The sequence below is a fragment of the Adelges cooleyi genome, unplaced genomic scaffold (assembly GCF_023614345.1).
Source record: "Adelges cooleyi isolate 19-005CV unplaced genomic scaffold, UGA_ACOO_1.1 ACOO_flye_CR_arks_rails_tigmint_CR_PRNA_2, whole genome shotgun sequence".
NCBI classification, from domain to species: domain Eukaryota; kingdom Metazoa; phylum Arthropoda; class Insecta; order Hemiptera; family Adelgidae; genus Adelges; species Adelges cooleyi.
In genome coordinates, this window is record NW_026095860.1 from 2,859,290 (window position 1) to 2,877,050 (window position 17,761).

The 17,761-nt window shown below is 36.8% G+C and overlaps 1 protein-coding gene across 7 annotated transcripts in view; it reads right to left on the reverse strand.

The window, feature by feature from the left end:
• Nucleotides 1-978: 978 nt before the first annotated feature.
• Nucleotides 979-17,761, reverse strand: part of LOC126833397 (protein TANC2) — an 87,153-nt gene continuing 70,370 nt past the window's right edge. For 3 of the 7 annotated variants that reach the window (XM_050564706.1, XM_050564705.1, XM_050564709.1), the window contains exons 3-22: nucleotides 8,823-9,008; nucleotides 7,890-7,990; nucleotides 7,718-7,808; nucleotides 7,525-7,638; nucleotides 7,357-7,464; nucleotides 6,562-6,888; nucleotides 6,251-6,358; nucleotides 5,894-6,160; nucleotides 5,574-5,809; nucleotides 5,177-5,469; nucleotides 4,657-5,098; nucleotides 4,455-4,576; nucleotides 3,891-4,382; nucleotides 3,491-3,806; nucleotides 3,249-3,417; nucleotides 2,766-2,947; nucleotides 2,525-2,694; nucleotides 1,921-2,110; nucleotides 1,749-1,849; nucleotides 979-1,582 (exon numbers count right to left, since the gene is read on the reverse strand). In XM_050564706.1, the coding sequence (XP_050420663.1) occupies nucleotides 1,414-1,582; nucleotides 1,749-1,849; nucleotides 1,921-2,110; nucleotides 2,525-2,694; nucleotides 2,766-2,947; nucleotides 3,249-3,417; nucleotides 3,491-3,806; nucleotides 3,891-4,382; nucleotides 4,455-4,576; nucleotides 4,657-5,098; nucleotides 5,177-5,469; nucleotides 5,574-5,809; nucleotides 5,894-6,160; nucleotides 6,251-6,358; nucleotides 6,562-6,888; nucleotides 7,357-7,464; nucleotides 7,525-7,638; nucleotides 7,718-7,808; nucleotides 7,890-7,990; nucleotides 8,823-9,008 (4,184 nt within the window). In that variant the 3' untranslated portion in view covers nucleotides 979-1,413. Of the gene's footprint in view, nucleotides 1,583-1,748; nucleotides 1,850-1,920; nucleotides 2,111-2,524; nucleotides 2,695-2,765; nucleotides 2,948-3,248; nucleotides 3,418-3,490; nucleotides 3,807-3,890; nucleotides 4,383-4,454; nucleotides 4,577-4,656; nucleotides 5,099-5,176; nucleotides 5,470-5,573; nucleotides 5,810-5,893; nucleotides 6,161-6,250; nucleotides 6,359-6,561; nucleotides 6,889-7,356; nucleotides 7,465-7,524; nucleotides 7,639-7,717; nucleotides 7,809-7,889; nucleotides 7,991-8,822; nucleotides 9,009-10,461; nucleotides 10,610-17,761 lie in introns of those variants that run through there. The other 4 variants (XM_050564710.1, XM_050564708.1, XM_050564707.1 and 1 more) reach the window with 4 other exon arrangements.

A 17,761-nucleotide genomic window follows, 5' to 3' on the forward strand; every position in this document is an offset into this window, starting at 1 on the left:
TAATAATTTGTATGAAATAAATATAATTGTAACCCAAAAATATTGTCATAAGCATAAATATTCAGTAATTCCCCAAGTGATAAATTAAAAATAAATCCTGTTTATGTGTACATGCATTTATGAACAAGCAATATATTTAGCAGTTTATTAGCTTTTTTAAGTTTAAAGTTTTCATATCATAACTCATAAGATATGTTGCGACATTTATAAAAAATAAACACTAGCTATTGTCACTGATAACCGTTAATTATTCAACTATCTTTATTAAACTGCTCATCATTATTACTAAACATTATAAATTATTTGTTTAAGGGCAATAACAAATTAATGGGTATAGAGACTCACTGTGGCGAAACTTACATTCTCGTGAAGTTCAAAAGTTATCACATAGGGCGCAGTGCTAGTTTCAATTTCTGCAATGCTAATAAATTATATACTTTAAAATTATTTCTTATTTACATATCCTTTAAATATTTAAATAACAAAAAATTACATTTTCCCCCAAAACACATACTACATATTTTAAATCTTTTGGTATTCAACGAGTACACATACAAGTAGGTATATTAAGTTAAATACATTTTAGGCTAATGCTTGGAAATGATATTCGTGGATTTTAAGCATTAATGTGAAGCTGTAAAGGTACTAAGCTTACAATATGTTTTGTGTGTGTGTAACTTTTTTTACTGTATTTGGTCCAATACTGCATACAACTATTTACCAACCAACTTATAAGAAAAATATAAATATATATAAAATATATATAAAAAAAAAGAACGTGATTTTGATATTAATATTATGAAATGATTTTGTAGTCCATTGTTTATAATTACCTAACGATTTTATTATAATTAATAATTTTAATATATATAAAAAAAACATTAATTATAATATTTATTTAAAAACAAACTATATTATAAAAAAAAAAACGTTCATAAAATAATATAACATCTAACTAAACTAAATAGGTAGGTAAATAATATTTTATTCAACCGACAAATAAAAAAAAACGAGCTAGGTAAATCAATACAAATTAGTAACATGATTGCACGTGAATTACAGTTCATAGAATTAGTAGAGAAAACAAAATATAATAATATCTTTTGTCTATAAAAAGACAATAATATTTTGTCAATTTGAATATATTTTAAACATCACATTATAAAATTAGTTAAACAACAAAAAAAAAACAGGAACATTGAACTACGTCAATAAATAATATAATATATTAATAAATTAATTACAGTGGAGTTTTTCGTTGCCGTTGTTAAAGTATGAAAATGTCAACAATAAATCTATTTCTGAGTCAATCAACGTTAGTCTCCACCGTTAGTAAGATGCAAAACACTTCTTAACAGTTGATCGTTTGATATATAAAACTAGGTATCGAATTGTCTATGTCGTTAGGAACATTCAAAGGTACGACGGGCCGGCCATTTCCCTGTTGTAAGCAGCCTGGTCTAGGGCCAACCTGTTGGCGATGTCGTCTTTAAGTCTGAACAAAACGTGTCTTATGTCGGAGTTGCCGGGCGGAACCAGCCGTATGGCTTCTTGTATGTCGGCCAGAGCGTCTTCGAATCTCCTGTTGGAAACACAACAAAAATGGATAAGAAACAAGTAATAAAGCTCAAATGCACGTAGGATGCCTATAAGGGGAGTTTGGGGGTAGGTAACAGAAGCTTAGAAACCTAACCTAACCTTATTGTATGTACGTTTACCGTGCTATTCGTTCGGTCGACGATACTCACCTCAAGTCTTTCAGAGCTTTTGCCTTGGCGTAGTACGCTTCGTACGACGTGGGTCTTAATTGCATTACTTTTTCCGCAAACTCTACCGCCTCGGTAACTTCCTGTAACGATTTGAAAAATGTTAACTACGGCGTGTCCCGTTTATCGAAAATTCCTGCGAGGATGTACTTACGCCCAGCTTTCTCTTGCATCGGGACGTGTTCAGATAGAAGTTAATCTGGAGCTGCTTGAACGTCGAGTCTAGTTCGTTATCCGCAGGGAACTTGTTCAGAGCGTAAGTGTATCTGTACGCAGCTTCTTTCAGTCTGCCTTTCCTGTACAACGTGTTGCCGTCTTCCAGCAATTTGTTTAACAGAACTAACCTGTAACGATAACCGTACAAAACAACCAATCAACAACAATCGTTAAATGAATAAATAAAAACTGGAGGCGAGTAGAGACAGAATTAGGGTGTCCTTACGTCTTGAGTGAGAACTCACAATCACGCCCTACATAAATGCCATTATTTCAATGTTAAATATTTTCTTAAATTATAATTGTAAAATAAGAGTTTTTCCACTTAAACCTAACGACGGTTTTGTAGATTATGAAATTGGCAGTGTCTAAGGTGTGTGGTTGGTCAAATTATTGGTAAATTCATTTTTCTCCACATCAATAAAGAACTCAATTGGTACGCAATCCTGAATTTTACAGCGAAGTGAGTTTAAACTAAAAGCCTTTCGTTGCCAATTTCGTCGTCCAATATAGCAGACGCAATATAGTTACAAGATAATTACATTATATCCGGTTTTCCCGAAGCCATGTTCCACGTTGTCGGGCCTAGCTTGGCACCTCTCCTCAAAAAGTTTTGTACCACCGGGATGTTCCTGCAGCTGATTGCTCTGTCCAAAGGTCGCATTCCGTATAAATCAGCGTGTTCTATTAACGCTCCCCTCTCCAATAAAAGCTGAAAAATGTTGTCGTGTTTATTTATTAGTAATTTATTCAGTGCTGTCATTGTGCTATCGTGAGACTTACCTGTACTAGTGCCGGATTTCCGTTTAGAGTAGCCAAGTCCAAGGCCGTCTTCCCCGACTTATCTGCGTGGTCAAGCGGTGCCCCGCGATCCAACAAATACTGAGCGACGGCTACTCTACCTTTAAGACAAGCCCAACTCAAAGGGGTTTGCCCTAGACGGTCTTGGGAACTCAAGTTAGCACCTGCGAAAGAAACTTAGAATATTAGTTTTTAAATTAATTCAAGTTAAACGCTTGAAGACAAATTTATCCGAACAACTATTTTGATTATTATTATTACTATTACACGTTTAGGGGGAATCTACTCGTACTCTATAGAGATGTAACTCGAATAATATTTAACCTGTCTACTTTTGTCAGTAATCCATTAGTCATTATTCATTATGTTTATTGTGTCGTCGAGATGGTACTACATTCATTATTATTTTTTTATTGTATACACTTTTACGGTAAATGAATAAGGCAGAGGTGTAATAAATCTTACCGTTGTCGAGAAGAAGTTCAACGATACTAGAATGGTCTTCTGATGCAGCCATCATTAGTGGTGTTCTTTGTTCCGAATCTACAAGATCGGCTGAGATTCCGTTAAGTAATAACGTCTCCACCACTTCCCATTGACCGTCCCGAGCTGCCAGCACCAGTGCGTTCATGCTCTGCGCGTGTTAAATAATTAGTATCATATATTTTGTTTTCTATCCTAGTACGATGTACAAGTAGACCTCTAACCTTTACGTTCGGCGATGCTACTTGGGCTCCCCTGCTGAGCAACAAGGAAACCGTCGATCTGCGTCCATTAGAAGCGGCCAGAGTTAAAGCGGTTTCACCTGACAGACTGTCTTGCCCGTCGACTACAACTTCGGCAACGTCCAACAAGTATTCGACGATTTCGTCCACTCCTTGGCCGGCCGCTTGAACCAAGGCTTGCTGAGAGGCATCGATATGGTCGATTTCTACTCTTGGATTCGTCACTTTCCACTCGCAGCCCAATAGGAAAGCTACTACGTTGAAGTGGCTATTTTTGGCCGCTTCCACCAAGGGACACCTATGACCATGACCAATAGTACAAGTTTACAGAAAAGTCCTCTCAAATGTCAAATAGCCAATAATATATTTTTTTCAAAATTACCTCCTAGCAGAATCCGTTAGACCAGGTGACGCGCCGGCTTCTATCAACAGTTTAACGACGTCTATATGACCCCTGCTAGCAGCCATCCACAAAGGGGTTCTGCCTTGGCTGTTGGATACGTTCAATGCAGCGCCGAATTCCAACAACAATGCCACCATATCGTAAACGCCTTCGTGGGCGTAGACGCATAAGGCGGGCGCTTGTCCTAATAAATCAGTTATCACGTCCGGTGAAGCTCCAGAGAGCAACAATAGCCTCGAAACTTTAACGTTTGGCGCATAAATGTTCCTCATTGAACACAGTGCCGACGAAACGCTGTCCGAAACCGATGCCATCCAGTTGGCTTGGAGATCTCTAGACGAAGTGTCGTGTAGTGACATATTCTTATACACATGGGCTTTTAATATATGGTGGCCGAGTTCTAAGGTTTTTTCGCTGTCTAGCGGCGCTTGGAGTCTTGAAAACCGCAGGGCAATGCCGGCGTGTCCGTTTCTACAGTATCAAATTAATAGTTTTTTTTTATAATTCGCATAAATAAAATTAAAAAAAAATAAAAATACAAACCTCAAATCGCACAGAAATTTCTTAGACTCGCTGTCGTCGCGTCTGATCAGCCATTCTCTGAACGAAGGATGGAAGAACATGTATGTATTGTCCAAGCGTTTCACAAGTAAACCGGATAGCAACTAAACAAATATTAAAGAATTTAACATCAAGTCAAAACGGCATGACATTTTTATTTTATTTTTGAAGTAAAGGTACTTACTTTAAATCTTTGTAGGAAAGCTTCCCACGAGACGAATTCGTCGACGTGCAATGCGTTTACCGAATAATATATTTCTAAAATCGTTAAGGGGTACAGTGCAGCGAGGCACACGCTCAAAATGTCCGAGACTTTCTCAAAAGAACTAGTAGTGGGAAACCTTAAATTGAAATGTAGTTGATATATTTGGGCAAGCGTAACGGGCAAGACTTTAAAGCTCTGGGATTTGGCTACGAGATGCCCTCTTTCGAATAGGTCCAACGTTAGTTTGGCAAAAAGAAACGATCCGAAGCAACTGGCTTGCAAATGCTGACAAAATTTGTACTGTCCCGGTGTGCCAGAAATTAAATTGTTCTGGATACAAGCGCTGTTGGTCACCCGATAGCCGATGTATTCCATTAAGTCTTTGATCACGTTTTCTCTGGTCGACGAATTTACATCCACGCTGCAGAAACGAAAAGCGGCGATCAATAAAAAAGGTCAATCGTGTACAAAAGCTCAAGACGTGTCGGACGGTGCTTACCTGATTTTCGTGAAAGGCAACGGCGGCAAGGCGTCCTCCAGATTTGTCCTTAAAGTTGCGATCACTTTGAGCCAAGCCGGAAATTTGGGTAAATGTTTTATCAGGAACGAGGCGATCGTGTCACCGTGGTCGGGTCGATGGTATTCCGCTTCGCACAGTCCATCGATGACGATTACCAAACTGTCGGCCCCTATGGTGTTGGTCAGCCTACTTAACGTGTTTAGAGGTTCTAAAATACCTCTGGTGAACGCCGCGTCCGGATCCACTATGCACTCGCGCATCGACAAAGAGTCCTGAAGATTAGGTTAGAAAATAATATTATATTTGCACAAGGTTAATACATAAGGATAGAACGTCCGAGAGCATGCGGGACACGCATTTGACCCGCGTATCTTACCTGCAAGTTGAGTTCGGTGAGCACGTGTTCCCTGTACATGTTCAGCTGAGGAGCCTGGCACAGTTGAGCCGCCACCGAGTGCACGAATTCCGGTATCAAACAAGTGCTGTTGTTGTCGGCCTGACAAAAGTGATAGGCGACTACTCGTGATGCCAGGGACTTCACGTCCTCGGATACTCCTCCGCACTGGGACGCGGTTAACGGCCTGTCTTTCCCGTTCACCGTGGGGGCATCGACTAAACACACAGGAGAAACGCGGATGTCAAGAGTACAGTTATTGCATGCGGAATCGATCAATATATTTTATTCGCTACACTTACGGTTCGATTTCGAACGGCCGAAGCAGCTGTGCTCGACCAGTTGTAGGACTAGTGCCGTTTTACCCGTGCCGGGAAGTCCGGTTACTGCGACACCGGCCGATTCCGAGTGAAGCGTGTTGTTGATGTCTTGAACCAGCCATTCTCTTCCCAAGAATATCGGGTCACATTCTTGTTGGGGTACCTCGAAAAACAGAGGCTTCAGCACCAGTTGTTGTTGTTGCTGCTGCTGTTGCTGTTGCGGAGACACTCTATACTGAGCGAACCTCACTGAAAATACAAGCAACGTTGCTTTCGTGAACATCTTTTTCAAATAGTATTATAATATGGTTGTGATTGTGACTGAAGTAGTAACCCTACCTTTGGGATCTATAGGTCCTTTAATAGTTCCGGACCTAGCAGACCGCCTGGTCGACTGCCGTCTCGACTTAAACGAACTCAAATCATCTACAGAGCCTGCTTGTAACGCTAAATTCACAAAGACAAACACGACAATTCGATGTTAGTGAAAAAAAAAAAAGCTTAAGCAAATGTATCCCACAATTTTTATAACGACTGTAATCCAAACATGGATAACGCTTTTCGTTAATTGGGATTATTTATTTTAGCTTAATTTGCGTTTTATACAACACTACTTTTAAGCTTTAATTTACACAGCGAACGCTACTTACTGGTGACGGAATGCCTTCGGGTCAGAGGACTGGCAGATCCGTTACTCTGTCCGGACATGGACATGAGAGATCCAATGCTGTCCGAAGATTGTTCTTTTGCCGCTTTATGTGTATCAGTCTCCGAAGAGCCCGTCAGCGTAGACACGGGGCTTCCATTGCTCGAAACGGGCTTAGAATTATTGATGTTCTCCAAAGAAACGTCCTCGGTAAAAGACCTCGAGTTGTTGTCCCTCGACAACAGTAATCCCAACCTGGTGTACAGTGTATCCGAATTACAACTCCTTTGGCTTAGCGATCCCCTCGGCTTGATGGTGCCTCCTTCGTCATCTGAAATACGGTTTATAATTATTATAAACCGTTACACTTAATTTGTATTGTGCAAACATAAATCGTTCATACACCGAAATATCATAATAAAACACAGGCTGGTTGGTGCTCAAAAGATTTACTCGGCTGTCCATGCGGTTTACAAGCATGCATTTTTAAAAAAAACACATAGTAATTTAGAAGTTAAATATTCAAGATTAAATAAATAAAATAAATAATAGTGTTTCGTTAGCAAAACGAGTGACCGCAGTAACTGTTGTCAAATAATAATAGTTTTGACCTTCACGTCAAATAAAAAAATAGTGTTAATTTAATTGCAAAACAAAATTTACTGCAATACTACTTCACGACGGTGTATTAAAAAAAAGTTGTTTGTGCTATTAAGAGGCTCACACACAGTGTACACACTATTAAGGAACACATCACGCATTATTATTTTTTTTTTTTTTTGCAAACGTCCTAACAAACCTCTTAGCGACCACAAAGATTTAATCTTGCCCAACACCACCGAAGACCATCTCCGTTGATCAGTTACCGTCGACGTTGACGCTGACATTACTGAATTGTATAAACGTGCTGTATATCAGCCGAATGATAAACATTGTTAATTAATCGATTGATTTGATGTTAACTTACCGGAAAGCGCGTTGTCGGAAGGCGACCGGGATCCGCTGCGCATAGACCATTGGTTTTTTATCGTCTTGGGATTGAGGAAAAAACGTCTCCTACTCTGCGGGGGAGTCGGACAACCTGATTAAAAAATAATTGTTTAGTCATGTTGCGTGAGTGGCCAATGTTTTTTTGTTAAGCGGATTGATCAAAATCCTACTTTGAGTCATCACGTCGTTGGTCTCCAACATTCTGTTGGGTATAGGAAGTCGGCTGGGCGAATGACTTAGCTCCTGGGAACCTTGTCTGGACTATATTAAAAAAATAACAATAATAACAGACCGTTGTAGCTGGATAAGTACCAGGAAGCGCGGTCGAGTGAATAGTATTACCTGGACGTAAGGAGAAAAATGTCCATTCGTCTTGACCCTTGATCTTGTGGTTCTTGTAGTTTGCACGTAAGCTGGTTCGTCCACTGACAACTTTTTAGTCACTGCAAAAAAAAAAACACAGACACACACACTCGTTATTGAACGTATAGAAATTTTACTGGGAAATGTTAGAAAACAGGTTTGCGCGTTACATGTATTAAATACTACAATTTCCCTCGCCACGCATGTAGGTTTTTAAGTGTTTTTTTTTTTTTAAATACATTTTTTTAGTCAATATAATATGTTTTTGACTTCCTTTGACCAGAGGAAATGCCGTCTGGTGGCACAACCGTGGGAAGCTAACGTTCCAGTGACGTCAGATTAAAAACCTTAGCCTAACCATTGTGGCAGAACGCCGGTAAAAAAAAACCCACTTCAATTAAACATGTGCGCCATAAGGATAACTATTGTAAAACAACTGAGCGAGTATGGAATATGAATGTATGAAAACATAAATTATGTTTTTTCAGACAGCGCTTTGAATTTTTTTTTATCAACTAAATTTTATAATATTTTTAAAAACCAAATAAATTTATGGGAAACTAAAGGGATATTTTTATAAAATATAATTAAATGGCTATAAATTCTTGAATTGTCTACGAAGGTTTATGTTTTTTCCCGTCTTGAGGGAGAGAGTATTAAAATGTCAGTTTTGTTCATTTTTGTTTGTGTATTATATCATTAGTCCCCAGTGAGTAATGAATCAGGTAAATCGAGGAAAACTGGGATCGAACCTATTTTATTATTCCTAGCCAGTGGCCGAGAAGGGATTGTTGATTTTCGATAGGCCCATATTTAAACGTGTACAGTAATATTTAATTTTCGGCAGCCGTCTACGTCCTAGGGAGTTAACACGTGTGGGCCAATATAAAGAATAATACGGGTATTCCTTACCTTTGCTGTCGTCGTCGTTGACGCACAACGGACATCCTTCGTTCCGGAACATGCACGAATAACACCGTTCGTGGCCGCAAGAATCTATCAGTTTTCTTTTTTTGCCTTTGTCGAACGGCATGCCACAGCTCGGGCACGTCTCGTCGGCATCGCCTTCTTCCAGTAGCTTTCTTATGGCCGCCAAATCTGCAAAAGAGAAAACAAAAGGCTTTAGTTAGAGGTGTACACCGCGGAGGCGCAAATTATTGTTTAATAATAATAATCATCGTTTAAAGGGTTGACCTAGACAGGGACGGGAACGCAGGAAGGCTGTGAGGTATTAGCTCTCCCAGATACCTGTGTTTAGGTTGGATTGCGGCGTAGGGTGGGTAAAATAGTGTAATGTAATGCGCACAAGGTTAGAGGAGCAGGTGAAAACGACAATAATAACAACGAGACGGCGGGTCCATTCACAACAGCGGCGGAGACTGCGCCGATTGACTGTAAATCCGGTTTTTACTATGTTTTACCGGTTTTGGTGGCGGGTCGACGCGAATCCAATCCCTACGTGGGCGTCGGTACCGTCTGACTGTCTGTCGCGTACCAGGTGACTTGTTAAATTTCCAAATCGCATGGTTTATTAGCTGTTAAGATACACGCGGTAGAGACGATCCGACAATCGCGGCCGGAAATTTTCGGGTGCACTTTTACCGCGGCCAAAACGGCCTTACAGTTCCCACGCTTTACCTATATAGCTGGTGTTAGTCATCGACGCGTAGGAAGGAAGTCTCCTCGACGGATTCGATGCTACCGGTCATCCCGACCAGGTTAGGTGGCTACAATAATACATTTCGGAACATCAAATCAACTACTTTCTTCCAAGTCACACTCCCGGTCTCATCAACCCGCAGCTCTTTCAGCCGCCAACGCCTGTGCAGACCGAGGGAGTGTGATTTTACTTCAGTCGTATGAATTCAACAAATTTAACAAGAATAACGCAAATGAAAGTCGCTTAACTGCGATATTGTGTATAGATATTTACTTTTAAACGAAAGCCATAGTACACGTGATGTCTAAGTGTATGCAATAGCGAGAAATTGGTACAAAAAATAATATATAATATTGCCGGCGTTTTGGGGGAAAGCGCAGTAATCTCATTACCAACTGGAAACAAACGCTTGTTTAAATAATACACACGACGGTCCCGGTAAACTTTGCTGTTGGAAATAGCGTTTGGCGGTTCGGTAGTACAACAAGTGCTTTAACTTCAATCGACAATTAAGGATCCGAATCGAAAGAGCTTTTCTTCCGTTTGTCGCTAATGCGGTTAAACGCAAAACCACCGAAAGCGGTCGACAACGCACACGTCGAATTTCACCACTTTAACTGTCTGTTTGAGTAAGTACAGTTCGCCGACGTTGGCAAACAGCATAACAGCGACGATGCACGTTAGCTGTTTAATCATTTGGAATATTAATTCCAATAGTAGTTACTATTATCACGTAAACGCTAAATCAATACTCGACTTAAGGACGAAAAAAAGACTAAGAAAACCCGAATGAACGCTAACAGCACTGAACACATCTGATCGATTAATGGAAATTCGTCATCTGGCATTAATTAAAAAGAGAACACTAATTTGGCAATTTTTGTACGTTACCGAGTACGCTGAAGCTGAGACCGCTTAAAGGCCTTTTCGGCTTTTGGGTTTTGGTTATCATCGTGCAAATGACACACACACATACACTCTACTCACTCACTATGGCACATGTTTTATAAACCGCGGTAACACTGCACCGTCCATTCACGCGGATCCCACACGAATGATCGTCGCGGTCGCCGCCAATAAAGTTCATTGAGAGAACCGGTGGTGGGCTCGACGACTTCCCACTCACACACCGACGTTTACTATCGATGTACACACACACACACGACGACCTATTGCGTATTACGTTCCCATTAATAAAAAATAATAATAATAACACTACTATTTCGACCGGAAATACACTCTTAAGGGGACGCTACCAAATAATACCCAAAATAGTACTTTTGTATTTCCAATGCTATGAAAAATCTACAATGCACGCAGCAGGGATAAAAATGATTAAAATTGTTTCAATAATGAGAACTTTAACTGTGCTCTGTTGGAACATTTTAATTTTAAGATGTATACATTTTAATAATTAAAACTATGCCCTTTCCTCTTTATGCCATATTGTTCCGTCTCCGAACCAACTATCGAAAATTGGTTTCCAACAAAACATAGAAAAAGTTCTCACCTAAAACTTTTATAATAAGGTTTTCTCTTCTAAAATCATCCAGTAAGCCGTGTTTTACAATTAGAATACTATGTTTAGATGAAAAAACTATTTTAAACACATGACAAAGATGCTGCGATAATCCGAAAACTTTCTTAAAAAAAATTCTCATAACTAACCCAATAATTACACATTACAGTTTAAGCTTTAAATTAAGATTTTGCAAAAAAATGCCTATACCAAACAAAGATTTATTGAAATAAAATTTAAAAAAAAACCTAGTTATTTTCTCCGCTCCATAAACATTTAATAGTGGAATATTATCTCTTACTGAAAATGAAAGTGTAACGCGAAAATGACGATATTAAATTTCTTGTATCCAACCCAATAACATATCTATGTTAATAAATGTAGCACTAATTATTAAAAAATATTCTATTTTTTTTTATTCATTCATTGCCCTTCAACGTTAATTATCTCACGTCTAGCTGTATATTACACCTTTTTAAAATTCATATTACTTTTACCCATCGTAGTAGTAGCCGTCCAGACGGTATCCGAGAGAAGGTATAATACTATATAAGTATTGGGAGGGGAAAAAGATATAACACAATATCGGACGCTATCTCGACACATTAAATGGTAGACAACGGTTAGGTTAATTACACTAAACGACCTATATATCTTATATAGGTTTATTATAAGTTATTATTGTTTTTAAAGCCGTACATCGATATCCGATAAACTCTGTAAAGTGTACGCTGGAAACGACGGGAAAACGGTCAGTAAAATGTATAACCGTTAGTTGCTCTTTCTCGGCGTACGCCCACGTGAACAATTATTATTTTTGAAGAGTATAATAATACTAATCCTTGTAAATAATTATTATTGTATCTATATTATGTTCGGTCACGACCGACCGGTTGATTTATTCGAAGAGAACCGGCAAGTGTACTGTGTTCGAGTTCATAACACATCACGCTTGTTGTAACCGGTTGGATTTTACTTGAACGAATTTCGCTTTAACCTATAACATTTTCTCGGCAAATAAACGAATACAATTTTTCATATTTTACTTTTAATTAAATTATATTAAAAAAAACGAATAATATACCGTCATTCGTAATATTTTTAATAGCGACTGGTAAAAAGAGCAGTGCAAATTAAGTCACGAGATAGATTATTCAAGAGAATAGAGAAATTCAATACAATTGGCAAGTAGAATTATTAGTGTGGTTGGAAGAGTTAAGAACCAATAGGCGGTATGATTTAAGGTGAAAGAAAATAGTCAGAAATGGTGTAGGTTTGAAAAAATTGGGAGAAATAACGAGAGGGATGAGTGGAAAATGTTAAAACCTAATTAGAATAATGATAAACAAGAGAGAATTTAATGAAACGGTTTGGCCACGTTGCAAGTGTAAATGGATTCATGGGAGCAGCACACGTGGAAGGTGTGGTGGGAATCCTTACTTGTAAAATGGATAATAAGGAAGAGAAGAGATCGTTGTACCTGTTTAAGACATTTTTTATATTATAATTTTTAGGCCCATCAGTTTGCTTCGAGTGAAAACTTATGACTATTATTATTAAGTTTGGTTAATAAATATTTAACTACTTACGATGTAGGCTAGGTAAAAGTAGCTATTAACACGGTTATAACGCCGGTCGGAGTGGTTTTGATTTAATTTCGAATTCCTGTCTCCTTTTTATAAAATAATAATACTATATCCTATCTAGGTATTATCCAGTCGATGCTGGAAGAGTTAAACATATAATCGCCACGGTGTGAACTATGAGAAACTCTATTAACAATTTCAGTTAGACCATCGACCGAGGTCAAGGTTCAAAATATTCAAACCGTGAGAATGAAAATAACAAAACTAAATAAAACCGCCAGAGCTTGTTTTTTGCACGAAATTTCATGCATATTTTTTTTTATTATTAATATTTTATGCTAATTGACTTTCCGCGGAATCGGAATACATAACATAATATTATATTTGGAATTCTTGTCGAATCGATTTCTCGGACAACCGCAAAAAACAACGTTTCAACTAAACGGGTTTTGTCTTTTCTTTCTTCTGCGAACAAAAGTCACAGGTAAATATCGCGATGTTTGTTTTCGTTGTATAACTTTCATTCCGTATGTTTTTTTTTGTTTTTAAAAAAAAAATAAGAAAAATGTACGCAACGAAAGTTCATAATTCTTTCTAGGACTGGCCAACACAAGTAGAAATAACCGATGTCTGTGTATTGGTCTTATTTAAAAAACTATGAGAAAATAAAAAATAAAAAACACTACCGCAGTAGTTGAAATCGCGTGGGACACAAATTATAATAATGAAAAAACTTTATGCTCGCACAAGTTTTACGCCGTTTTCTTGAAATGTGTGTGTGTGTGAAAAACCTGAGCAGTTAGTTAGTTAGTTTATTTTTCTCATAAGCACCGGCAAAGTTTCACCGGCGTAAAGTTTACTCGGTATTAAAATTCGTTAAATTTTTTAAGCGTCGTCCAAACGTCGGACCGTTTTCTAATATATTATAATATCAGCCGTTTCTCCGTTGAAAATCTTATTTCACCAACGACAAAGGTAACAGCCTTACGGGCGTTTTGTGTTTTTGTGTACTAGTTAAAAAAGTTAACGAGCGGTTTTTTTATTAAAACTTTTAATTATAAGGTGTAGTGTAAATATATATATATATATATGTTTCTAGAGTGTCGTATAATATTATGCTGTTAATTATATAATTAACAGACGGGCGGGCGGACTTAAGTATTTTAATAAGCGGTTCGAGCGAGAATACTAATTAATAGCAATAAAACGTTAAATTTGTGTTTTATTTACAAATGCCGTAAATAGTATGATAATAATATGAATAACCGTTCGGTCTACCCTAGAATTATTGTACAGGGTGTAACACTTTTTGAAGTGCATTGGGATATTAAGTTTATTTTTATCTGAAAAAACCTTTTTTTTTTAAAAGAGAATTCGACAAAAAATATTTAAATCTATTATGTTTAAATTTTTTAATTTAAAAATCAAGTCCAAACAAAAATATTAAAGTAATAAAACTGAAAACAACTTTTTAGTATTGGCAGAATATTGACCGTAATTGGGATTTGAATCAATTGAAACTATTCAAATAAAATTTTTTTTATAGAATACTGAAAATTGTAAGTTGTTGATCATTCTTGTTTAATGCATATATGGTAAGGGATTTTAAAAATTCTGAAAAACCTGGATTTTGACCAACTCTGAGCTATCAGTTTATATACAATACACATAACTTCGATTACACCCTGTTATCCAAAGTAATTACTATTTTTTAAATATTATATCGGTCAATAGCGGCGAACAAAACTGTAACATATTATTATTAGTATTTAATTTTGTTTCAAGTTCCATTTGGGACGCACGTGGGATTTGTTGAGCTCATAAAACATGATAGGTATTCGATAATTACCATATTCGGCCGAGGAGGTCCACGGTAGCAGCTGTTGAACGATTCGTTCGAAACTGATAAACATGAACCTACTTTCATTATAAAACACACCGCACTTAAGACGCGTTTCTATCGGGTTTGAAAATATTTATATTGGTTTTATCAGAATCCACTTAATTGTTTTATAGCCTCTGGACCGAGGATGAATTCGGGCAGTAGATAATCCGTCGTCATTCGGTATTCCCATTCCCCAAAGTTATTATACACTGTGTGTTCATGAGATAATGCAATGAGAAACCTTGTTGTACAATTTCGGTTTTCAGAATATAGTTCGGCCCATTATGACTTTTACCGTCTAGTTTTGTAGTTATGTTAATTATTTTTAAAACAAAAGTAAAATATAAATAGAATACATTAGTTCTGAATGAATACACATGAAAGTGTATTTTTTTTTTTTTTTTTGAGCAAATTTCAAGAACCCTTTTTCCTTAAAGTAAGTATGAACTAATTTTATTCTAAAAATTGTGTTGTAACTGCAGAACAAAGTCTCTATCGTCCAGTGTAGTGTTATTTACTTTAGCAAATTGTTTTGTTTTATTTTTTCAGATTGGAAAATTACAAGTTAGACAGAATAACTATTGAGTATTTCAGATGACAGATTTTTGAAAAAAATAATAATAGATTAAGATTGTTTTGATATGATGAAATAGAAGAATGTAATGTATGGATGTTGCAAACAAATACATGGGGTGTGTAGAGTGGAAGAACAAATGTGTTGACATATTTGAGGACTTGGCTGGTCGACCCTATTCGAGTGGGATAAGGTGAAGAAGAATTTTAATTATTTTTCAATGAATTATTATATGGTTGTAGGACATTACTCATTCTAAGTCGGTATACAAATAATGGGAGGTGGCTGTTGGACCATGTGGAGCTCGCTTTGGCACCGGCACTCAGCGCAATTACACATTATTCGCGGCCAGGATAATTGTTATAAATTGGCTGGGATGCGTTTGATTTTGCATAAAACAATACAAATAATGTATACTTTATTGTACACGCAATTTGTGTGTGTTTGCAGGCTCTTAACACGATAGCGTGTAAGTCGTACCTACGATTTCACCACAAGCGACGGTCATCCTACGCATCCTGGCCCGAGTCCAATTGTGCATGTCTCACGGTCGCCGCCGTCGGTCCCAAGTGAAAAACTACAGGCTTAAGTACGACCAGGCATACCAACAGGGAAACGGTATTATCTTATTGGGTCGCGATTAAAGTAAGCAAGAAAAACTTCATAGCGGTTGGTTTGAGTTTATTATTTACCGACGCTCGCATCGGCATTAATTATCTATACTTAGGTAAACACGGCGGCAATGGTTGTGGGAATGTCAAAGATTTCCAACTCTTTTAAGTTGCTTTTTGAACGGTCATCTCGGTGTTTTTCACTTATGAAATTGGGCTGTTGAAGAAAATAGTACAAACCTAATCTGACCTAAATGGAACGCAGGAAAGTACAAATCGATGACCATTTTCATCAAGATTGAGATTTGATTTGAATTTTTGGGTAGAGTTATTATTATTAAAAAACCTTTCAGCTCTTAGTGTGATACTTATACAATTAACGAGTGATTTATGGACAAGACATACTCTTCGAAATCGGTCGGACGGACATTACTCGATAAAAGTATTAGAAAATGTGAATCTCATAATATAATTTAGACCAACAATATCACTGTAAATATGCTCTAATAGATTCCAACCAAAACTGAAATAAGTACTATGTATTTTTTTTTTAAATTATAAAACCCAGTCCAACCTATTCTAACCCTAACATACTTCCAAAAGACATTTATTTTGTATTGAATGGACATCATAAACGTAAAGTTCCCGAATTCATCGTTGCTTTGTGCGAACACAATGACTCGGATAGCGTGATATAAATATTTATGCTTGTAAATAAAAATACTGGTTAATTGCATGGAAACCGACTGCATAATGCACACGAATAAATATATGCACCGATCGAACTGTACTTAATGGAATATATATTATTCTTATTGTTAAAATAAACTTCCAGACGTCTGTCAGAGTAAATTACAATGTGTCTGGTCGGGATTTCGCTGCAACAGAAGAACCGCACAATTTACATTCCTACAGTTCAAACGAACAGTAAAGTAGTTTTTTCAATTAAATAAAAAATAATATGGTGCTTTTGTTTTCAAAATTGCCTTTAGTCCCCATTAAATATCTAAAAATACTTACATACCGTTTGCTATATAAGTTAAATAGCAGATATCTATAAGGACTGAATTTGTGTCCTCATTAAGCCCAAGACAAAGTCTATATAAATATTGTATTATCAATGTATTAAGACGGCTATAAGAACAGTACAAAAATTATGTTAATTAAACGGTTTAACTTAACCGTATCTGCTTTCTTTTATCGGTGATTAATGTGTGTAATAGTAAGTATTTCATCAATTTTTTAATATTTCAATAAAGAAAACACTTGAAATACAATAAATTTCAAAAAATATACGAAGTGTATGTTAAACTTTGTAAATGTAAAACTGTCTTGAAAATAATTTCAAGTGTTTACCTTTAACATTTTACATTACTTGAAATTATAAGTTGTTTTCGAATCGATTCTATAAAAAACATGTCTACAGTCACTCGTTTTACCATTAAAATATCGTTTAATAAATAAATAACATCAACAAAATACTCCTGCGTACATCAAAAGGGCGATACTTGGAAGTCGATCTCGATTACAGTCTCTTTGATGGGTGAAAATTTACTTTAGCAGTTTGATTTGAGCTAACTAACTATCACAAATCATATATTTATATATTTTTTGCCTATCCAATGGTTAATTAAGTTGTCATAAATAAACTGAATTGCCAATTTTTGTTATTCGTATTTTCAGTTTCAATCAAGAAAAAAAAAAAGCCAATTTACTTTATTTTACAAAATAAATAATAATTTAAGAAAAATAGTAATTTCTCGCAGTCATTGGTTATTTTCGTACGACATCAAAAGATGAATGTATACGATTTGCTTAAACAAATGAGTTTCCTTTGAAACACGATGTCGCAAAGGGGTTGATTTTGTGAATGCTAAGCTTATAGAGAAAACGGTCGTTCAGAAGTTCCCCTCGGCACAATTTCAAACATTTCATACGCTTTACAATATCGAATTGCGTTCAGCATCTAACATAATGTGTACTCTGATATCTGACACGCGTTTTGTGTACCTACTG